Source organism: Eriocheir sinensis, chromosome 10 (genome assembly GCF_024679095.1).
Source record: "Eriocheir sinensis breed Jianghai 21 chromosome 10, ASM2467909v1, whole genome shotgun sequence".
Classification (NCBI taxonomy): Eukaryota; Metazoa; Arthropoda; class Malacostraca; order Decapoda; family Varunidae; genus Eriocheir; species Eriocheir sinensis.
In genome coordinates, this window is record NC_066518.1 from 14167922 (window position 1) to 14192583 (window position 24662).

At 43.8% G+C, this 24662-nt stretch overlaps 1 protein-coding gene across 2 annotated transcripts in view; it reads right to left on the reverse strand.

Annotated features, from left to right (window-relative positions):
* LOC126996624 (CCN family member 2-like) overlaps nt 1-24662 on the reverse strand; it is a 179282-nt gene that overhangs the window by 18826 nt on the left and 135794 nt on the right. For both annotated transcript variants that reach the window (XM_050857295.1, XM_050857296.1), the window contains 3 exons: nt 9390-9597; nt 5222-5328; nt 4169-4295 (listed from right to left, as the gene is read on the reverse strand). In XM_050857295.1, the coding sequence (XP_050713252.1) occupies nt 4169-4295; nt 5222-5328; nt 9390-9597 (442 nt within the window). The remainder of the gene's footprint in view (nt 1-4168; nt 4296-5221; nt 5329-9389; nt 9598-24662) is intronic.

A 24662-nucleotide genomic window follows, 5' to 3' on the forward strand; every position in this document is an offset into this window, starting at 1 on the left:
AAGCCCAGAATGTTGAAGGGCTTTTATACTGCAAAGGAGAAAACTAAAGAGGATATGGATATGGAAAAAAAGGCTCACGTTATGTCGGTGATCCATAGAAGCAAAAAGCGTAGGAGTAAGAGGTAAGAAAAAAGTTGTGTGTTCGATAGAGTTAGACCAGTTCTCCTTTTGTTTATGTAATGCTTTTTTTTACAGCAAAGGAGACAGATCAAGGGCTTAAAAAAAAGAAAACAATAATGAAAAAAAAAAGCCCGCTACTTACTGCCCTTAAAAAGATTTGAGAGGAGTGGTCGAAAGACTATTACAAACTACATTTTTATTCAGGATCGAAGAGGAAGTATAAAAGTCTCATGTTAGGTTAAAATAATGCTTTGCACACTCTTAATATAGTTAGCAATCTTCTTTTACCTTTCCAGTTCCTTAGATTTCTGTGAAGGGCCCCAGGAAGGATAAACAATAGAAGAAGAAGGAGGAGGAGTAGCAGGGAGGAGAAGAAGAGAAGAAGAAAGAAAAGAAGAAAATGAAGGAAGAGGAGGAAGAAGAAGAGGAGGACGAGAACTAACAAACTAGGTCCCTTCCTCGCCTCCCTCCTCCCCCCTTTCTCTCTCTCTCTCTCTCCCTCTCTCTCTCTCTCTCTCTCTCTCTCTCTCTCTCTCTCTCTCTCTCTCTCTCTCTCTCTCTCTCTCTCTCTCTCTCTCTCTCTCTCTCTCTCTCTCTCTCTCTCTCTCTCTCTCTCTCTCTCTCTCTCTCTCTCTCTCTCTCTCTCATCTAGCCCCCTCCCCCCTCCCCCCCTCACACACAATGTCCCCCAAGACGGTCCATTGTTCTCGCCACTCACGCGGATTATGAAGTGGCTTGGAAGGGTCTTGGCGGCGGTGGTGAGTTCCTGTTCTCGCTCGGGGCTCGAACCCTAGGCACCCCACCCCACCCACCACCATCCTGCCTTCACCAACTACACCTACCTATGACGACTTTTAGGTTAGTGAGGAAGGGCGAAAGAGAATGGCAGCCTGACAAGAAAGAAGGAAGGGAGGAATGGAGGAGGAGGAGGAAGGAAGGAAAAAGAAGGAGAAAAAGTAAAAAGAGCAGGAGGAAGAAGAGACAGAGAGAAGGAATGAGAGCAGGAGAAAGGGTTAAGAAAGAAGAAGAGTTGGAAGAGAGGGAACAGTTTACTTTACTTCTACAAGCTTCAACGAGGGAGAACCAGACCCAGTGACTTCCTATTAGGGACGGGAAGTAGTTAAGGTCATCCTGGGAGTAGCAACATTAGCGACTCGAGCAGAAAGGAGTGCAAAAACTTTCTCGTGACTTCTGCTTAGCCTGAGTGGTTCGCCTTCACGACTTCCACGGTCCTGTATTGTCAGACGCTTTTGGCTCTCACAACAAGTATTTCCAAAGGCCATCAAGGAGATTAGTCGGGTTCTCATGAGTGTTTCTTTACGTTCATGGTGCAGAAGCCTTGTTAAACTATCACCAGCCTCATAAAACTACCCATGGAAATTCTAATACGTCCTCTACGAAAGCCTTATCAAGTGTTTTCACGTTCATTGTGCAGAAGCCTCGCCAAACCATTACTCGGTTCATAAAACTACCCACGCCCTCTGCGAAAGCCTTGTTAAGTGTGGGTATGTGAGAGCCCGAAGTGTTTAAGAATACGGGCCCAGGACAGATATTAGGGAGCAAGAAAGACTAAGTAGCTTCTAATTGGGTGACTGAAACTCGTTGCGGATTATCTTAAGAGCAAAAACGAGGCGAAGAAGAGGAAGGAGGGGTAAGAGGAGGGGAGGAGGGAGAAGTTGAAGGAAGATAAAGAGAGAAGTGGAGGAGAGGGGAAGATGGAGAAGGGACTGAAGAAGACACCATATAATCCGTTCTGTTTACCCTGAGTGGCTGACTGGTTCTCTCGGTTGTGGAGACGGGGAGATGGAGAGGAGGATAAAGAAGAGGAACCCATACCATCCCTCCTTTCTACCCTCAGTGGCTGGTTCCCTTGACTACTTGTGTGTGTGTGTGCGTGTGTGAGTGAGTAGCAGCTATGGTAGGGGTTAGAGGGGAGGAAGAAGCCTTAAGGAAGAACAAGAGGGAGAACCACGATAAGAAAAGGAAGAAGGAAGGAAAGGAAAGAAAGACGAGTACACAGAGAAAGGAATGGAAATAAGGAAGAAGGGGAAACAGGGGGTTGGGAAAGGAAGGAGAGGGAAGCAAGAGTGTGTGTGCGTGTGTGAGTATAACAGCTGTATGGTAAGGGGCTGAAGGGAAAGGGGGAAAGGGGAGCGAGGGAAGGAGAGGTAAGAGTGTGTGTGTGTGCTGCTCTCTCTTCGATGCTGGAGTGGCACTAAAGTTTTGCACGATGAGGCACTTGCAGGCGCTGTTTGGCTGAGGCGGCGACAATAGGATTCCTGGACGTAAAAATCAGTGTAAGGATAAGGAGGAGGGCAGATAAGGAGGAGGAGGAGGAGGAGGAGGATGTGAAGAGGAGGAGAAGAGAAAGGAAGGTGGCGCAGAAGGAGGAGAAGGAGGAAGAAGACGAATTCGAGGAAGAAGACAAAGTTAAGGAGGTGAAGGAGGGGAAGGAGGAAAGGGGAGAAAATAGAGGAACAAAAGAGGAAGAGAAGAAGAGAACAGCGGGAAGACAAGAATGGAGAAACGCATAATAAAGAAAGAGAAGAGGAGGAGGAGAAGGAGGAGGAGATAAGAGTATAGGAGAAGAAGGAGAAGAAGAGGTTGGCAAAAACAAGGACGATGAAAAGAATACTGAAGAGGAGAATAGTAATAATAATGATAATAATAATAATGATAATAATAATAATAATAATAATAATAATAATAATAATAATAATAATAATAATAATAATAATAATAATAATAATAATAATAATAATAATAATAATAATAATAATAATAATAATAATAATAATAATAATAATAATAATAATAATAATAATAATAAGAAGAAGAAGAAGAAGAAGAAGAAGAAGAAGAAGAAGAAGAAGAAGAAGAAGAAGAAGAAGAACAAGAAGAACAAGAAGAAGAACAAGAAAAAAAGAAGAAAAGAGGAGGAGGAGGAAGAGAAGGAAAAGGAAGACAAGGAGGACGAGAACGAGAAGGAAGATAAGAATGAGGAGAAAGAGCAGTAAGAACAGTGGCAGTAGCAGTAGGATGAACAGCAAGAAGAAGAAGAAGAAGAAGAAGAACAAGAACAAGAACAAGAACAAGAGGAAGAAGAAGAACCCCCCCTCCCCCATCCCTCTCTATACACTGTTGCCAAAATAATCACTTCCACGCGCCCCGCCAATAACTTTCCGCCGCCGAGCAAGTCTCCGCGGCTTCTTCCGAGATTACACTAAGATTCCGGCCGCATTATTTCCTCATCCAAATTGGGGCACCGAAGGACTGGAGGAGCGGTAGATGGAGAGAGTGTAAGAGAAAGAGGAGGAGAAGGACGTAGAGGAGGAGGAAGAGGGGTAAGAGAAGGGGAGGGAGAAGTCAAAGAAAGATAAAGTAGGTAGTGAAGGAAGGGGAAAGGGGAAGGGAATAATATGAAAAGAAGAAAGAAGAGGAGGAGGAGCAAGGAAGGGTACGAGAAGGGAGGGAAAAGTCGAAGGAAGATAAAGAAAGTATGGAGGAGAGTAGGAGGGGAAGAAAAGAGATAAAAAAGGAATAGGAGGAAGAAATAGAAGAACGAGAGAAAATGGAGAGAAAGATCAAGGAGAAACAGAGGAGAATGAGAAAGAGGAGAGACAGAAGGAGTAGACAGTTAAAGAGATGGCAAATAAAAATAAAAAGGAGTATGAAGAGAAAAGAGAAGGAGAGAAGTCACCGTTCTTCTTGAGCTTACTGACTCATACTAACTCATCCTAACTAACCCATACTTTTCATTCGCATACTAACCACTCTTTAACCAAGCCTTTATTCTCTCACTCTTCATGCTCTGGCCACGGACATAATCTGGCTCACTTTGCTAATATAATTCTTAACACTATAGCTCATCCTCTTACTTTCCATACTCGAATCCCTTTAACTCATCGTCCTCATTAGATTCTTAACAGTAACTTCTTCTCCAAGCACCCTCGCCGATATCTCCGCTGACCTAAGCAAAACTAACTCACTGACACACTAACCACACTAATCTGCCTTCCTTGTCACTCTCCACGTCAGCGTCACTTACCTGGGGCGTCACACATCCACTCCCTGCAGCACTGGCCCGGCACCGTCACCAGATGAGGGTTGTGGCACTGGGAGCTGGGCAGGAGACTCTCGTTGGGGCACAGTGACACGCAGGCGTAGGTACCGTTCTGCGGGGAAGTAGCGGGAGGAGTCAGTGAGGTATGATGTGGGAACTGTGGACGAGGTGTGATAGTAGGCAACAATGAGGTGAGTTGGCTGTATCTGCTGTGGCTTTTGTCTTGCTGTTCTTAGAGGAAAACGGTTGTGGGTTCATGTTAGCGGGAGGACTTAAAGAAAAGGTGCTGTAGCTGCCGTGGACATTGTGTAATGGTATGTAATATAGAGGTGACTCATTTATGTTTGTGTCTTTTGTGTTCTAGTTACTTAAAATCAAATGTGGGTTCGTATTAATTAGTGATGGTATGTAATATAGAGGTGACTCATTTATGTTTATGTGGCTTTTGTGTTCTAGTTAATTAAAATCAAATGTGGGTTCATATTAACACATACATACACTTACATTCACACACGTTCATACATAGACCGTCAGATGTAGATACAGATACATACATACCCAAACAGGTAGAAATATAGCGATCGATAATTGGAGAGATAGGCGTATAAACAGATAGGCACATACACAGATAGACAAACATATAGATAGATAAATAGATATGAAGACAGATATATTTACACATTAACAACACTAGATAGATAGACAAATAAATAACTGGATAGATAGGGATTTAAAGATATAGATACATAGATAGAGAGACAGATGGACAGCTTAACACGCCTCGAATGATAGGCGCATCACACCAGCGTTGCCAGATTATCGCACTCAGAGCATCGTATTTTTCGATTTCTGACCAACAACTACTGCAAAAAAAAAAAAAAAAAGAAACCCGCGAATAACTAACCATTTCAACGATAGCTATAAATGAAGCTAGTTATTGCAGTGGACGAGACAGTTTTGGGGGTGGAAATCGGTGACTGTAATAGGCTGAGTACGAGAATCTGGCAACATTGCACGATCACACCCGACTCGACTCACCTGACACGAGCACTGCGTCCGACAATCAGGGCTGAAGTTCTCGCCGTTCTCAAAGGTCTTGTTGTTGATGCGGCAGCCGACCATCACCGCCCTCGTCGACGCCGCATCTGTCAACCAACGAAAGCATTTAGTTCAGCACCTCCCTCCCGCCCTCTCCCGCCTGAAGGACCAAGCTCTTCCCCCCTTTGAGAACTCGATAAGTCTTACATTCACCAGAAGAGGATAGACTGTGTTTCCTTCTGGCCGAACTGGTAGTGTACTGGACCCACATTCGCCGCGTGATGGACGACGCGGGTTCGAATCCTCACGCTACCACTCGGATTTTTCAGTCACCGCCGAGTGGCTTAAAAAAAAAAACTACCCACATGCTGTCCTGAAGACGACCCATCAACCCGGACTCTAGAGGAAGCCGTCCAAGCGAATCAAGAACGAGTTCCGGGGGGCAGCATGAGCCAACGCAAGATGGCGCCACTATAAACACTCGCCTGCGCCAGAACGGGCTGGGCCGACCATCAGGCCCCACCTGGAAGAAGCCTTGGGCCGACCATCAGGCCCCACCGGGAAGATGCCTACCGGCGCAATAGGCAACAACGTAAAAAAAAAAAAAAAAAAAAAAAAAAAAAAAAATTTCAAAGGTGTTTTAAGAAGGGAATAATCAAGACACTTCCTCTTCTATATCTAGCTAATCTTCGACATTATCCTCTGTGGTTTTCATAGGAGGAGAATTGTATACTTTTTTTCTCTCTGTTTTCTATATATAAGCTCATTACTGTATTTCCTTCCTTCTTAAGAGTATTACAAAAAAATTTCAGGAGTATTTCATGAAGTAGAATCTCAAAACATTTTCTGCTTCTAAATCCGATTAATCTTTGGCATCTCCTTTTGTCTTCCTGAGGAGAATTATCTGTTTTTATCTCTCCTTTTCTATAACTAAGCGCATTAGTATTCCTCCTTTAAACAAACAATAATGATAAATAAAAGTGGCGATGAGAAAATACATAAATAAGTGGATTACGCCTCTCAAGTGCAGCGGTAAAAGCGACAACACGGAAAACCACTTTTTTTCGGCAAGGGAGACAGTTCAAGGGCACAAAAAACAAAACCGTAACAAAAAAAGCCCACTAAACGCTGCTATCTGTTAACCAGCGGAGGGAGTCATTTAAATCAGCCTCTCCCTCCCTCCCTGCTCGTTTCTTCATCCTCTTCTTCCTTCACCAAGAGATAGAAAGTCAGGCTCTGGACCATCCGTGAGATCAGCTCCTCCCCTTTAACTCTCTATCCTCAGCCAATTATACGCCGGCGAAATGTTGCTGCTTCCCTCTCTCTCTTTCTCCTCTTCTCATCTCTCCTTTTGCTGTTTTCACACTCGCTGCTCCTACGAATCTTTTTTCTGTCTGACATGTTACAAGATTCCTCAGCGTCTCTAGGGGGACTTTGATATTCGTGATTTTCTTTCTGTTTCGTTTGGGGGTTTTATGTTGGCTTCTCTGCTTTGCTCTATCGCTGTTTTTATACTCGCTGCCTCTTCGAATCTTCTCCTGCTTGCCATGTTACAAGATTCGTCAGTATCTCTAGAGGCCTTGATATAAGTGAGGGGTTTCTTCCGGTTTCCTTTGGCGTTCCTATGTCGGCTTTCTTGTCCTCATCTCTCGCTGTTTTCATGCTCACTGCCTCTTCGAATCTTCTCCTGTCTGCTATGTTACAAGATTCGTCAGTGTCTATAGAGGCCTTGATATAAGTGAGGGGTTTCTTCCGGTTTCCTTTGGCGTTCCTATGTCGGCTTTCTTGTCCTCATCTCCCGCTGTTTTCATGCCCACTGCCTCTTCGAATCTTCTCCTGCCTGCTATGTTACAAGATTCGTCAGTATCTTTAGTGGGACTTTGATATACGTATTTCTTTCTTCCTGTTTCTTCTAGAGTACCGATTTTGGCTTAGATTCTCTCTCTGTACAATATATACATACATGACAAAGGCCATATACATACATATACACGTGTCCGAGGCCTACAGTATAAAAAAAAGATATAGGCATACATTATAAAGTCACGAGGGAATAAAAAATGCCAGGAATGATTTTAAATCTATTTGGCAAAGTGGCTGATGCGGTTTCAATGGCAAAATCCGCATTCATCATCCGCTCACATTCATTCATGTTTTCGGTAAATAATTATAATCAGCATATTAATTACATCCATTCTGTGCTGGCGAGGGGGAGGGGGGGAGGGGGCAAGGGGGAGGATCTAGTTACAGCTTTTCCTTTTCTCTTCTTTTCTTCTTTTTTCTCCTCCGTTTCTTTCTCCTTTTCTTTCCCTTTTCCTTGTTAGTATATCTGCCTCCTCTTCCTCCTTCTTTTCCTTCCTTTTCTTCTCCTTTTTTTCTTTCCCTTTCCCTCCCATTCTTCTTCCTCCTTTTCCTTCTTTTTCTTCTCCTTTCCTTTTCCATTTCCTTGTTAGTATATCTGCCTCCTCTTCTTTGTCCTTCTTTTTCATCTTTTTCTTTTCCTTCTTTTCTCTCCCTTTTCCTTGTTAGTATATCTTCTCCTCTTCTTCCTCCTTCTTTTCCTTTTTATTCTTCTCCTTTCCTTTTCCATTTCCTTGTTAGTGTATTTCACCCCCATTATTCTTCCTCCTTTCCCTTCTTTTTCTTCTCCTTTCCTTTTCCATTTCCTTGTTAGTGTATCCTCCTTTCCCTTCTTTTTCTTCTCCTTTCCTTTCCCTTTTCCTTGTTAGTATATCTCCTCCCCTTCTTCCTCCTTCTTTTAATTTTTTTCTTCTCCTTTTCTTTTCCTTTTCAGGGACGAGATCTGGTTACATATGTTCTTCTTCCTCCTTTTCCTTCTCCGACTCTACTTCCTCCACCTACTTTTCTTCCTCCTTTCCTCCTCCTACTCTTCTTTTCCTCATGCTCCTCCTTTTCTTCCTGCTGTTCCTCCTCCTGCTACTGTTCCTCCTTCTCCTCCCCTTTCTCTTTCCCCTCTTCTTCCTTCTCTTCCTATTTTAAGTGCAGAGATAGACAGTGAGAGATAGTGAGAGAGAGAAAGAGAGGTGATTCTACTGGGCATAATGGAGCTTAGTAGCTTAGTGGATAAATAACATTACCAAATAACTAAGAGCCGATCACAATAGGGTAAGAGGATGAGAGATACATAAAAAAAAGCTTCACCGCGTCATGACCTATTGATGATCTTACAAATAAAATAAAAATACACAAACAGCTAATATTTTCTTTCTCTTTTTCCTCCTCCTTTTCCTTCTTCTCCTGATCTTCTTACTACCTACTGCTCATCTTCCACTCTTATTCTCCTTCTTACTTCTCCTCCTTCTCCTCCTCTTCCTACTCTCATTCTTCCTGCTACTCTTCTTCCCCTTCCCCTCCTCCCCCTTTTCCTCCTCCTTTTCCTCCTTCTCCTAATCTTCTTACTACCTATTGCTTATCTGTCTCATTCCATTCTTATTCTCCTTCTTACTTCTCCTCCTTCTCCTCCTCTTCCTACTCTCATTCTTCCTGCTATTCCTCTTCCCCTTCCCCTCCTCCCCCTTTTCCTCCTTCTCCTAATCTTCTTACTACCTATTGCTTATCTGTCTCATTCCATTCTTATTCTTATTCTTACTTCTCCTCCTTCTCCTCCTCCTCCTATTCTTATTCTTCCTGCTACCCCACTTCCCCTTCCCATTCTCCTCCTTTTCCTCCTCCTCCTCCACGTCCACCTCCCTTCCCTTCTCCTAATCTTCTTACTGCTGCTCATCTTTCTCATTCCACTCCTATTCTTCTTACTACTCCTTCTTCTCCTTCTTCTCCTACTCTTATTCTTCCTGCTACTTCTGCTCCTCCTCCTGCTCCTCCTTTCTTACTTCTACTTATTTTTCTCCTTCTCTTATCATTCTTACTCTTCATTTTTCTCCTTTTCCTTCTCTTATTTTACCTGTTACTCCTCCTCCTCCTCCTTCCTTTTCCTTCTAATCCTCCTACTCCTCTTCATGAGATAGATATATAAAGAGATAGAAAGAGAGTGAGGTAAATCTAATGGGTAAAATGGAGCTCTGTGAATAAATAACATCATAAAATAACTAATAGCCAATCAAGAAATAAAATAAAAACATACGATCAATCGATAGAAATAAAAAGACTTCCTCGCAGCTGTGAACACCCGCGGACACCTGTAGCTCACCTTGACACACGCCGCGCAGGTCCTTGGGGTTGGCGTAGACGCAGGTGAGGTTCCTGGAGGCATCGCATGTGTGTATCGCGTCGCACGCCTGCCCCGACAGCCGCGCGCATTGCCAGCAGCAGCTACAGCCATCCCGCACCAAGTTGACGCCCTCGGGACACTGCGGCACGGCGCCACACTCACACGGGTACACGCAGCGCGCCCGGATCTGTGGAGAGAGGAATAAGACCGTAAACATGACGAACGGGAGATAACAGCAAGAACTTTACGAAAATACGAGTAATATCAACACTCAGACACTCCAGCACAGCGGATACATGCAGAACGCCTTCATCTGTTGAGGAGTGAAAAAAGACTTATGGTAAGGCTGATAGGAGAACACAGCGAGAAGGCCAGGAAAGAGCGAGTAATATGAACACTCTGAGGGCTCTCCATCACCGCGCAAAATTGGCACTTCACCTGTTGACAAAAATTTGGCCTCAGGGGAGATTGACAGGACATCACAGTGTAGAGGCGACGAAATTAAGTGAAGAGATGACAACCTAATCAGATGAAGAAAAGTTATTCCAGGGAAGACTGTTAGAAGAAAATCAATGGTGTTAACAAAATATAGTATACACACATCGAGCCTTGAGCCTTTGGTGAGTAAAGAATGGACTCATGGAAGGTGTGAACACGCTATAACAATAAACTCTTCGTGTCAACAACACACAAAGAATACACATCACGCATTGATCTATTGACGAGCAAAGAATGGCCTCAGCTCAGCGCGACAAAACAACAGAACACGAGCACAACAAAAAACAAACTCATGCTACACCCAAACCTATCCTCTGCAGCAGCACGGGAACACCGCTCACCTTAATGCACTCTATCACAAAATCCATTCCCTACACACGGGCGACACTTTAATAACAATATTTAATCTGCGAACGAATTCCCATTGCCATAAAGTATTTCTAAAATGACCAAACGCAGCCTGGAAATGTAGCACACGGGGGTGGAGGCGAACATGAATCACGCACACAACCAGCAGAATAGGGTCAGAGCAGAGGCGGCACACACCCACCGATAAACTAACGAACAGTAAAAAACAATTGGTACTTCCTAGCGGAGCGGCAGCGGCGGCGAACCAGAGCAGAAGCACTAACCAGCCTTACAAAAGCACACGTGTTTGATATAGGAAGGTGATTACTGGCACGTATTTTATGGCGTTGGTGGTGTGTAAGGCTGATCAGGGAGGTCACAAACAGGTGGAGAGGTGCGTGGGGCCAGACCAGCAGCATCAACCAGCCCTATAAAAGCACACGTGTTTGATATAGGAAGGCGATTACTAGCACGGATGAATAGGTAAGGAGTTCTGGAGCACACAGGAAACCAAGAGCGAGGATATGACCAGGGGTGTGGAGTCGGAGTCGGAGTCGGAGTCGGTAAAAATATATCCGACTCCGACTCATTTCCGATACGTGTGATGTTGTGTGGCTGGGTGTGGTGTGTGGTGTGGTGTGGTTTGGTTTGATTTGCCTACCACTGTTTTGCAGAAAAGGGGGAGAGGGAGTAGGGTGGAGTTGGAGTCGGAGTCGGAGTGGCAATCTTAAAATTTCCTGGAGTCGAAGTCGGAGTCGGAGTGGCAATCTTAAAATTTCCTGGAGTCGAAGTCGGAGTCGGAGTGGCAATCTTAAAATTTCCTGGAGTCGAAGTCGGAGTCGGAGTGGCAATCTTAAAATTTCCTGGAGTCGAAGTCTGAGTCGGAGTGGCAATCTTAAAATTTCCTGGAGTCGAAGTCGGAGTCGGAGTGGCAATCTTAAAATTTCCTGGAGTCGTAGTCGGAGTCGAAGTCGGAGTCGATTTTTTTTTTATATCCGACTCCACATCTTTAATTATATGACATTTATAAAAGACAACAAGAAGAAGAGAAGGTCAGAGGTTTTAAAGCACACGAGAAGCCAAGGGCGTGAATATGACACTTCCAATGGTGGTGCTGGTATGCATGCAGGGTGGTTGGTTAGGTAGCCCACAAACAGGATAAGAGTAAAGTTGCGTGCGGTCATCATCACATATAATCCGCTGCCGGTCAGTATTTGCAGCCAGGTTAGTCGTGTGTATCGACGGAAATTTCAATCACCAACTCTCGAAACAGCTCACGGGCGATTTGTTTTAACTTTATTTTGTCCGTCGCGTAACTGTTAGTGCGGGGAGTTACGAGTGTATGGCAGCATCAATACGAGTTCGAACCGGGACAGACAGACAGACAAACAAACAGATAGACAGACACACGATTCACACAGCAAACACGGATGATAATAGATAATAATAAGAAAAAGGTAACAAGGGAAAAGAGAATGATAGGAAAAAGAGAAAGTTGGAAAGTTTCGTTTAGTCGGCGCAATAGGAAAAAGAGAAAGTTGGAAAGTTTCGTTTAGTCGGCGCAATAGGAAAAAGAGAAAGTTGGAAAGTTTCGTTTAGTCGGCGCAATAGGAAAAAGAGAACAAGCCATTAACGTGAAAAGCACTCATGAGAACCACCAGACTAATCTCCTTTGTGGCCTTTGAAAGTTATTGTTCTGAGAGCCGAAAGTGTTTGAGAATAGAGACCGAGGACACTAGACAATACGAAACCTTTGCCTATGTGCCGCGACTGTCCTTTGTTTGATGTCCCTCTCACGACCTACTAAATGGTGACTAGATAGTTTATTGAATAGAGATACCCTTCCCCACCACCATCACCATCACCTCAAACATACCCCAGGACCGCGCCTATAATTATCCTTCCGTTTAGTTGGTCCCTCCCACGAACTACTAAATGGTGACTAGATTTTCCTTATGTAGATACGACTTTTACCTTCGTCGAACTGGAAAATTAAGATGAGAAAGATTCATTATTGGTAGATGGTAGTGATATGCATGAAGATAAGACGGTGAAGAAAGACAATTATAGAACAGAGACACCAGAAAAAAACTACAGTCGTAACATACTACAATAAACATCCATCATCTCCAAGCACGAGCTACTAAAGGATGACTAGATATCGTATTGCATTTTGTAGTTACCAGAAAAAAAGAACCACAGTAACATACCACCATAACCATCACCTTCCCTTATATCCACCATCACTATCACCACCACAACCGCCACGCCGCACACGACAATCATCCGCCGCCCCATTACTGTACAATCGCCCGCATGAAACAATTACCCCGAGCACAATACGGCTATCACTGGAATGCCGCCACTAAACGTAATCGAAAAAAAGCGCCATTCCAGCGACAATATACCGTGGCTAACAAGGCAGTCACTCCCGCGCCGCGCACACTAACGAAACACAACACAACGGACGCAACACAAAAAGGATATTGGTACACATACAACACAACGCCATACAGCTATACACTATTGTCACCCATAACCCAACAACACACAGAACGTCACTGCCACACATACAACACTACACAACTACGTACACCGCCACACAACTCAACAACACACACACACAACATCACTGCCACACGTAACACTGCATCCCCTAAAGCCACACCACTGTCACACTATGAATACAGAACAACAACATTAGGACTAACGACGCAACACAACAACGGAAGACAAACAAAAACAATACTGCGACACAACACAAAGTCACACAGCTATACGCCATCGTCACACGCAACCCAACAAAGCACAGAACACCACACCACAAAGCCACAGCTCTGCCACACCACGAATACAGAAGAACAATATTACTACACCATGCACAGCTGCCCACAACACCATCAAACGCAAAACAATTACTCAACACCTTACTACCAACATACAGCCCACACCACACGTAGGATCCCCCTAAAACATGCACCAACACACACCACCACCGAGGCACACTAACACACAACACTCCAGAAACACAGACGTAATACACGCACGCAACAAGCACGCAAGGCAGCACAACAGAACACAACGATCTTCATTATGAAAGTTTTACGGATACTGTAACCCACACTAACACAACACACAACGCACAAGCTCCATTCTCCCCCTCCACTTAAAACCAACACAGACACAAAGCACACAAAAATCAAGCAGGCAACACGCACAACAAAACAGAACGCAACACAACGAGTCATTATCACAGTTCCACGTATGCTGTAAGCCGCTCCCTCCCTCCTTCCTCCCCTTTATTGCCCCACCAACCCACCCTTCACGCCCCTAGTCTCAGAGCAGAGAGCGGGAGGGAGCTCGGCGCGGCCCCCTCGGGTAGGCAAACACACGCCCGTTTGTTCCACTTTCTTCCTCCTTCCCCTGCCTGCGAGGGTCCTAATCAGCCCAGCACGTGCCGCAGGGAGTCTCCTCTTGCTTAATTAATGATGTGTTGTTGTTTTCCTCGTGCAGGAAACAACGATTTCACTTTGGCGATGAGAAGATGTTGGGTATTATTTTTGTAAGCACGCTGAAGTGAATTGTTGGGCGTCGGTGATTAGCATGAAGGTAAGAATGAAGAAGACAATAGGATGACAATGACCACCAAGACAAAGGATATATAAAAAATATGTAAACGACGCTTTTCCAATAGAGGAAGACAAGCTGAATGACATTACAGACTGGAACTAACGAATATAAATGAACTAGCTGACTTTTTTTCCTTTTCCCTGACTGACTGACTGACTGACGGGTGCTAACTTTCTTTGCCTATGTTTAACTGACTGACTGACTGACCTAACTGAGTACTTTCGTCTACCTTAAAAACTGAGATGAATGAGTTGAATAATTGATAGTCAGTGATTAAGATGGCAAAAAGAAAGCGGAGAAAGTCAATAATAGGGTGACAATGATCTCTATTTTCCTAATGTAGATACGACTTTTACCTTCGTCGAGCTGGAAAATTAAGATGAGAAAGATTCATTATTGGTAGATGGTAGTGATATGCATGAAAATAAGACAGTGAAGAAAGACAATCACAGAAAGAAAATGACCTCCAAATATCTTCCTTATAAACGCTGACACAAAATCTTTACGTTCGTCGATGTGGGAAACCTGAGATGAGAAAGGTTAATTATTAGGAGTCACTGTTTAGCATGATGACAAGATGATGAAGAAAGACAAGGCTAGAATGAAAATGATCCTCAAATATCTTCCTCATAAACGCAGACACACACAAAATCTTTCCCCTTCGTCGATGCCGGAAAATTGAGATGAGAAAGGTTAATTATTAGGAGTCACTGTTTAGCATGATGACAAGATGATAAAGAAAGACAATGCTAGAATGAAAATGATCCTCAAATATCTTCCTCATAAACGCAGACACACATACAATCTTTCCCCTTCGTTGATGCGGGAAAATTGAGATGAGAAAGGTTAATTATTAGGAGTCACTGTTTAGCATGATGACAAGATGATGAAGAAAGACAAAGCTAGAATGAAAATGATCCTCAAATATCTTCCTCATAAACGCAGACACACACACACAATCTTTCCCCTTCGCTGATGTGGGAAACCTGATATGAGAGAGATGAATTAATAGGAGTTGTTGGTGATTATAATTATGATAGGGCGACGAAGAAAAGAAAGAAGGAAGGTAAGGAAAACAAATGGAAAGCTGAGATGAGCGTCGCTTCTTGAATATACACCCTAACTGAAGACCCCGATTATTGCATGAAGCTCTGAAAATAACACGTGAAATTAAGACCCCCGAAAAAAAAAAAAAACCTCCCGCAACACGATACCAATAACCTTCAGGAACTCTTTTTTGACTTCGTCGATGTGAAAGGTGAGACGAGGCTTTCCTGACAACACACTGGAGCCTGTTATTAAGTATTGCAAGACAAGGAAACGAAGGAAGGAAGAGAGCGAAAGGAAGGAGAAGGGAAGGATAACAGAGGAAGGAGAACAACAAAAGGAAGAGAGCAGAAGGGAGAGCAAAGGAATGAAAGAAGGAAGAGGAATGAAGGAAGGATGGCAAAAGGAAGATAAGAGCACACCGGAAGAAGAAAAGAAGGGAGAAGGAAAACGGAAAGAAGAAATATATCGTAAGAACAGGAGGAAGGAGGACAACGGAAGGAAGGAGAACAAAAGGGAGAACAAAGGAAGGAAGGACGGAAGGAGGAGAACGAGAGGAAGGAGAAAAACGGAAGGAGAAAAGAAGGAAGGACAAAGGAAGGAAGGATGTCAGCGGAAGGAAGAAGGAGAACGAAAGAACAAAAAAAAGGACAAAGAATGGAAGAAGAATAAGAGAAGAAAGAAAAAACCCCGGAAGAACAGAAGGGAGGAAGGCATTGAAAGGAAGGACGCGATGAAATTAAGACCGTAAACAAACAAACAAACAAACAAACAAAGCTACAGGATATATAAGCCCCCCCACCCTCTCCCCACCCCCCGAAGAAGAACTTTAATGAATGGCAGTACAGGAAAGAAAAGGAAGAAAAGAAGAGAAGGAAAGAAGAAGAAAACGAAAAGGAAGAGGATAGAAAGAAAAGGAAAGGAAAAAAGAGAAGGAAAATGAATAGGAAAAAGGAAATTAAAGAAGAAAAGGAAAAGGAAAAGAAAAAGGAAATAAGAGAGAGAAGGAAAGAAAGAGAGAAGGGAAACAATTACTACGACGAAAAAACATAGGAGGGTAAAATTCTCTTTCTCCTCCTCCTCCTCCTTCCCCTCCTCCTCCTTTTTCTCTTGCTTCTTTTTCTTTTTCTTTTCCTCTTCAGCTTCTCCTCTTTCTTATTTTGTTTGTCTTTCTCCTTCTTCACCTTTTTCGTCCTCTTTCTTCACCTTCTTCGTCTTCCTCCTCCTCCTCCTCCTGCTGCTCCTCCTTCCCCTCTTCCCTTACGTAACATTATCTTGGCCGCTGAGCGAGTTCACGGAGTAAAGCCACAACAATATTTCACGGCCGGGCGCATAAATTTAGCTGAGGAACTTACTTTTCTCCGAGACACTAAAAAGCCACACGCTGTAACACCACTCCCGAGAAATAATTAGACGAGGGTAGCGGGGCCTGTGTGTTGGGGGGGTGGCTGGAAGAAGGAGTTTATTTGTGTGTGGGGGGTGTATGTGTACTTGTGTTGGAGGGAGGAGGAGGTTATGTGTGTGTAGGGGTATATGTGTGCTTGTGTGTGTGGGTTATGTGTATGTGTATTGGGGGAAGGTAAGTATGAGAGGGTAAAAGACGAAGCAGTAACGTCCAAATGGTATAAAAGAAGTCAGTGTTTTCTTCGCTATACATTTTTACTGCAATTTTGGGGTGTTCTTCAAGTTGACCCACCACTAAAGAAAGACCAAGGCACGGTATAAGAAGGGTGACACACTACCCACTAAGCAATAGAAAACCGGAGAGAGATAGAAAATAATTATATATTTTTTTGGGGAGGGACTTTTTAATTTGACCCACCAATAAGGCGAGAGCAAGGCAGAGAACAAGAAGGATAACAGACTTCGCAACAGAGCACCAGACAGAGAGAGATGAAAAACAGATATATAATTTCCTAGTGGTTTGTGGCACGTCCTAAAGTCTTCAGCATAAGAGTTCTTCATGCGTGACTTTTTCTTCGCTTCAGGCAAACTCTCGTTCCAATCTTCTTGTTTTGATGTCATTAAAATGTGTGTGTGTGTCGTCCACTTGTTGAGTCATGAGCGGCTGAAGTAATTCTCCGCGCGTGGACGAAGGGCTCTTGTATATGTTCCTGTGTTTGTGTGTATGTGTATGTGTGTGTGTGTGTAATTCACCTCTTGGTCTGCTGCGGGTCTCTCTCGAGACAGCCAGCCGTTCCCCTACGGAAGAGCACAGAGCTCATAGTACCGATCTTTGGGTAGGACTGAGACCACTCACACACAACACACCGCGACAACGAGGTCACAACTTCTTGTCTGACGTCGCGTACCTACTCACTGCTAGGTGAACAGGGGCTACACGTGGAAGAAGATAAATCCAACTTATTTTCACCCGGCCGGGGAGTCGAACCCCGGTCCTTCTGGTTGTGAGGCAGACGCTCTATCCACTGAGCTACCGGGCCGTGTGTGTGTGTGTGTGTGTGTGTGTGTGTGTGTGTGTGTGTGTGTGTGTGTGTGTGTGTGTGTGTGTGTGTGTGTGTGTGTGTGTGTGTGTGTGTTTTGACTGTCTGCCTCTGTCACTCTCTCTCTCTCTCTCTCTCTCTCTCTCTCTCTCTCTCTCTCTCTCTCTCTCTCTCTCTCTCTCTCTCTCTCTCTCTCTCTCTCTCTCTCTCTCTCTCTCTCTCTCTCTCTCTCTCTCTCTCTCTCTCTCTCTCTCTCTCTCTCTCTCTCTCTCTCCTTTTCCGTTTCTTTCTCTGTCTTTGCCTGTCTGTCTGTCTATCTATCTCTGTGTCTCCGTCTCTGTCTGTCTCTCTCTCCTATATAAAAAGCCGTTCATTTCGTTGCGAGAAAATCAACACAATTTTTCTTCCAGCTCTCCGCCATTTCCTTCCTCTCCACTTCTTCTCCAGCCTCTTTTTTTTTCCTCCTCTCTCTCTCTTTCACCTCCTCCTCTTGGCTTCTGACATTACTTACTTCTTTCTCCGCTCCTTTCTTTCTTCTTCCTCTCTCTTTTACTACCCACCTCAGACTCGCACTCTCTCTTTCTTTCTTTCTTTCTTTCAACATCATTTCACCTTTTGACTGCAAGCACCTTCACTGTTTCTCTTACCAAAGATATCGAGATGACTCAACGTTCTTTTCGCCTTGGTTGCTCTACGTGCTCTCCGCCCCACTGTGTATTCCTCGAGGTCTCCGTTCGCTCTCCCAAGAACCAAGGGCACTTTTACTATCCCAAGGCCCAAGGTTTTTTCATTTACACGAGTGGGAGGGAGGGAGAAGAAGGCTCAGTCAACAGCGTGTCTAAGAGAGGTTGTTAGGTTAGAGTTGCCGTGTGCTGGAGGGTCATACATGGGAGTGTTTACGGTGTCGGAAGAGATTAATTTTCTCTCAGCGCCTTCCTTCCGAGTCACCGTGTTCTTCTTGGTAGTCATTTGTGCTGCTGCTTTGTCTTCTCTTGAATTTTCTTTTATGTATGTATTTTTTGTTCCTCCTCTTCCTCCTCTTTCTTTTCCTTGGCCCGCTAGTCCTCCTTCTTCTTATTCTTCTTTCTCTACCTCCTCTTTCTCTTTCCTCTCCTCTACCAGCTAGTCCTCTTCTTCATCTTCTTTCCCTTTTTCTTCTTGTTGTGTTTGTTCTTCCTCTTGTTCTTGTTCTTCTTGTTCCTCTTGTTCCTCCTCCTCATCTTTCACCTCCTCCACCTTCTCCGATTCTCTTACATATTATATTCCCCCATACTCTTCCTTATTCTTCCTCCTCCTTCTCCCCCTCCTTCACTTCCTTTTCATTCTGCTCCTCCTCCTCCTCATTCCCATGCTTCTTCTTTTCCTTCTCCTCATATATATCTCCCCAAAAATTCCTCCTTATTTTTCCCTCCTCCCCCTCCTCCTCCTCCTCCTCTCTTTCTGTTAGTCGCAGCAAAGTAACCAGGCGTTCACTATCTCGCTAAAATTACGTCAGGTTAAGCAGCGGCGCGTGACCTCCGGCTACACAAAGTTCTCTCTCCTTTAGCGACAGTCTCTTAAAGAAGCGGGTGTGCAAATTTTAAAGTCTATTCTGCCACTGAGAGCATGTCCTCCTCTTCCTCTTCCTCAGTCTCCTTTTCTACCCTTCCTCCCCTCCTGTCGTGCTCTCCTTCTCTCCTTAGTCTTCTTCTTCTCCTTCTTCTCTTTCCCGCCCCCCGAATAAGACTTGCTCACAAACCAGAGGAGAAAGAGGAAGAGGAGATAGGAAACACTTAGAGGAAGGAGAATTAGAGATTGACGCTACTGACTCTCCTTTCGTTCCTCTTCTTCTTTTTCTTCTACTTCTTCTTCTTCTTCGTATTCCTCGTCTTCTTTTACCTCTTTTACATCTTTGCCATTTCTTTCATTCCTTCCAAACTTTTTTTCTCCTCGTCATTCATCTCCCGGGGAAAGGTAAGATTGAAAACATAACTCGGGAATAGTATCATAATTGACTGTTCTTTTTAATCCTTTACTTCCTTACTTTTACTGTTCTTAATATACGTCTCGCACTAATTGTTTGGTTACGTGTTAAGCCGATTGACTGAGAAGCACCGGCTGAAATATCTCTAATCTCTTTTATTTACTTTCCTCTCTGCCATGTGACTCATACTCTCTTTCTCTCTTTCTTTTCCTGGGAATAGTATTTAAAGGAACTGCTCTTTACTTTTCTTAATTTGTGTCTTTTTTAATTGTTTTAGTTAGTTAGCAGTCGATTGATATGTACGGGTTTAAATGTCACTTCTTTTAACTATCCTCTCTTCTACAGTACTCATCTCTCTCTCTCTCTCTCTCTCTCTCTCTCTCTCTCTCTCTCTCTCTCTCTCTCTCTCTCTCTCTCTCTCTCTCTCTCTCTCTCTCTCTCTCTCTCTCTCTCTCTCTCTCTCTCTCTCTCTCTCTCTCCATTGGGTCTGTGTCGTCTGAATATCTATGTAAATCTATGTAAACCTCCCTTTCTCTACACCACTCAGTTCCCCTTTCCCCTTCTACACCATCTCCTTCCCGTCCTCTTTTCTCCCCTTCAGAGCGCCCTTCTCCTTCCCTCCTTCCCCCTCTCTCAGCGTCCTCTACACTCACCCTCCGGGGTATGGTGACATCACGCGGAGGGTCCAGGTTCAGGGGTCAGGGGTCGTGAGTCTGTTTTTTTCTCTCCTTCCCTCTTTTTCTGGAGTGCCTTAAGTCAATGTTTGCCCCCGTTGTTGTGTGTACCTGCCCCGGATGTTGTTAGCTCGGCCGTTGATGAAAAGAGATTACAGCTGTTCTTTTTGCAATGTTTTTTTTTATATACTCTCTCTCTCTCTCTCTCTCTCTCTCTCTCTCTCTCTCTCTCTCTCTCTCTCTCTCTCTCTCTCTCTCTCTCTCTCTCTCTCTCTCTCTCTCTCTCTCTAATGTCTGTATGTCTGCCGGGTTGTCTGTTTATGTGTGTCTGTGTGTTTCAGTGTATGTGTGTGTGTGTGTGTGTGTGTGTGTGTGTGTGTGTGTGTGTGTGTGGTCTCTCTCTCTCTCTCTCTCTCTCTCTCTCTCTCTCTCTCTCTCTCTCTCTCTCTCTCTCTCTCTCTCTCTCTCTCTCTCTCTCTCTCTCTCCCCTAACCCCCTCGAGCACTATAACAGGTTACTGTTGTTGTTTTTATCTTCGTTCCTAGAAAATAAAAAAAAGATAGTGAGGAAAATATTTTGTTGATGAAACGCGTCAACTTACAAAAAAAAACTTCAAGAATTAATTTCCTAACGAAGCATCATGGATTTATTTTTTTTTCTCGCTTAACAAACTCTCTTCGTAATTTCCTTAATGCTCGGACGGCTTCGTTATAACCTTGGGGAAGTTCATATATTAATTAATCTTTTTTATGGTGTTAAAAGGAGGGAGGAAAGAAAGAGTGGATTGTAGGCGAAAAAGAAGAGAATGAAGAATAAGAAGACGAAGAATAAAAATGAAAATATACAGAACGGAAAGAAGAAAAAGGAAAAATATGAGGAGGAAGACAAAATTGTGGAAGAAAATGGTTTTACTTACTTTTCTGTTCCTACTTTTTCTTTTTTGTTTGCTTTTTGAGTTTTTTTTAAGCTTCACATTTTCTCTATTTATCTTTTATCTTTTTATCTTTTCTTTTCTCTGTTCTTTTTCCTTTCTTCTCTTCTTTTCTTTTCTCTTTTCTATTTCCTATTTCCTCTTTTCTATTATATTTTCTTTACAAACTTCTCTCACTTCTTTTTGCTTCTCTCTTTTCTCTTCTCCACTTCTCCTCTCCCCTTTTCTCTTCTCTCCTCTCTTCTCCGCTTTTCTTTTCCTCTTCTCTTTATCTTTTGTTTCTTTACTCTTTTTCTCTTTTCCCTCTTTCTCTTCTTTTCTCTTCTGTCTTTTCTCTCTTTTCTCTTCTCTTTTTTTCCTTTAGAATCTTCACATCTTCCGCAAACCTTCTATCTACACGTCGTTATCTTCATTATATTTTTTACATTATCTTTCATTATTATTATCATCATCATCATCATCAACCTTCTCTCTCTCTCTCTCTCTCTCTCTCTCTCTCTCTCTCTCTCTCTCTCTCTCTCTCTCTCTCTCTCTCTCTCTCTCTCTCTCTCTCTCTCTCTCTCTCTCTCTCTCTCTCTCTCTCTATCTATCTATCTATCTACCTATCTATCTATCTATCTCCCGTCTGCTTCAATTAGTCAAAACTGCTCTAATTTCCTTTGTTCCTCCACATTACCGAGTTAATACCAGATCAAATTTCCTTCGCTGACCATTCATATTTCCTTTCCTTCCCCTCGGATTCGTTTTATGGCGTTCCTCTCCTTTCTTTTGCTCTCTTAATTAATCTCTTTCTCACTCCGCTTCCCGTTCCATTCACAAACTCATTAGTCGGATCGCATAATAACTCTCTCTCTCTCTCTCTCTCTCTCTCTCTCTCTCTCTCTCTCTCTCTCTCTCTCTCTCTCTCTCTCTCTCTCTCTCTCTCTCTCTCTCTCTCGCTTGGTCCTCAACAACAGTCTTATTAATTTCATTTTACTAGTGCTGCTTCGTTTATTCGCGTCGCCTTCTTCTTCTTCTTCTTCTTTTTCTTTTTCTTCATCTTCTTCAACTTCTTCTTCAACTTCTTCTTCTTCTTCTTCTTCTTCTTCTTCTTCTTCTTCTTCTTCTTCTTCTTCTTCTTCTTCTTCTTCTTCTTCTTTTTCTTCTTCTCCTCCTCCTCCTCCTCCTCCTCCTCCTCCTCCTGCCTGTCACTAGCTTTCTATTAATTTGTCTGTTTATCCAGTCTGTCTGTCTCTATGTCATCCCTACAATACCAAGCGAGTCTGTCTCACCACGATTACCAGATGCTTGGGTTCCCAGAGCGACCAATCACACTAATACATTAAGCCGACGCGTCCTGGCAGGCTCCCCAAGGCTTCATTACCCCTGCCACACGCCCACACACGGGGTCAAGGTGGTTCATCGAGCAAGTCTCCACAAATCTACCCTGATATATAGTTAATGTCCACTGGCTTCTCCGGCTGATTCAATGTCTTGAGAGGGAGCACGAGGACTCTAGGTACGCGTCAGAGGTGTTAAGCTGATGATTCTCAGCTTTGTTAATCTTAATAGTTGGTTCATGTGAGTTTTGAGGCTCCAGGTAATAGGATGTGAACCCATGCTAGCGTTTCACTGAGCCATCTATTCATCATCTCCTTGATCTTTCTCTATTCCTTCTTCCTGCAACCTCCATATATCTATCTATGTATCTTTTTCTATCTCTCAATCCCTCTTCTCCTTGACCTTCCTCTCTTCCTTCCTCCTGCAACCTATATCTATCTATCTATCTATGTATCTTTTCTATCTATCTCTATCTCTCTCTCCCCTTCTCCAGCTTTCCGTGGTAAGAATATCGCGGGACGGACCTGGAAATGGCACAGAACAATCCCAGGCAGACCAGACCGAACTAGACGGGAGGCAGGGGTCGAGGGAGGGAGGGAGGCGGACAAACTTCGGCGCGAGTTAGTTGGCCATTAGCGACGACGGGAAGTGGCCGGGGAGTTGTAAAACCTTCAACGGGCGGCGCCATTCCGACCACCTTCTGCAGCACTGGCGACTACACACGCTGGATGCAATAATAGCTAACTGCCTGCTTTAGTTGGCCAGCATCTTCACCACAGCCGCCGACCCTCCCATGTTCTGTAAGTTAATGTTAAATATTCTTGTTAGTTTTCTGAATTTGTTTTCCTCTTATAGTTGAACGTTCAATATCCTCGTTTCGTAATGCCTTAGTCAAGTATATTCGCCACTGTTGGTAATTCTCTGGTGTTCTCTTAATAACTAAACGTGCAATTTCTTCGTTCACAATTCTTCAATCAATGTCTTTACTACGCTTGCTAGTTCTCTGGTGTTCTCTAATAGTTGAACGTTAAATTTCTTCTTCTTTGGAATCCTTTCGTCCGCCTTTCTTTGTCGGTATGTCCTCCTGCCTACAACTTAAACGTTTTGCAAGCGAATTTTCTTGTTTATTCCTTAACATACAATTGAGCAGCCTCTTATGCGGTGAAAAAGCACTCCTAATTTCGCTGCCAATTCTCTAATGTTGTCTTGATAGCCAAAAATAACATTTCCTCCATTAGAAATCCTTTTCCCGCAAGTATTCTCGCCACACTAACTCTTCAGATTCTTTCTATAACCTTACCGAAGCCTCATCCACATTCGTTCACCCTCCCTCGTCCTGGCCCTGACCACATCATCTTCACCTTCCTCCTTCAGCACTACACTCCTTTTTCGACCCACTTACTCTTTACCCTTATCTCTCCCTGCTCGTTCATTCTCCTCCTCACATCCTCAGGCTTGTCCTCTTCCTGGCCCGCACGACCCCCTCAATGTTCCCCTCCTTGCCATGCTCGTACTAAGGCAAGCACACACTCCTGCGGGACCTCTCACCGTCGTAACTCTCCGATATTGGCTACACCGCGGCTCCCCCTTCCCCTCACTCTCCCAGCTGGTCTTTAGTGTCCTCAGAAGGGGAGTTGAGGGGACCGAGGATGTATTGTATAGTCCCTGGGAACCTTTTGTCTCTATAGCCAGAAGATGAGCTTCAGTGAGTGGTTGTAAGTGAATAGAGGTATGAAAACATGGGTTAGTTAATGTATGAATGAAATGAAGTGAAGCAAGACATGAAAACAGAAAAAAGGGAAGAAAGGAAGAAGGAAGAGAACTATATAGACATATCATGAAGAACAGAAGTATGAAAACAAGGGACAGTTAAGTAAAAAAAGAATGAATTGAAGTTGAGCGAGACATGAGGAAGGAAAAAGGAAAGATTAGCACAAGGAAGAAAGTCATTTAGAACTGTCAAAAAGGACAGAAGTATGAAAACGAATGCTAGGTAATAGAAAAACGAGATGCGGCGAAGAAAAGGAGAAGGAACACCATTTAAATATACCACAAAAATGAAATATGTAAACAAAAGTTAGTCAATAAAAGAACGAACTGAGGTGACGCTAGACATAAGGATAAAGGAAAAAAAAAACAAGTTAACTGTATTGAGACCCCGTTAAAAAAGGCGATATCTCCGGCGCTAACACAACACCTGCCCCTGTCTCTCACTGCCTCCCCAATCACCGCAGCTCCATTACCGTTATAGCCACCCGCCCCTTCACCCCTGTCCCCGAACAACCCACCCCGCTGCCCTCTCCCCACCCTCGCCCACCGCTTTCCTCCCGGTCAGCAGCTGTCAATACACTGAATTAACCGGTACGTGCGCGATATGCGAGTCCCCGAAGAGCACAG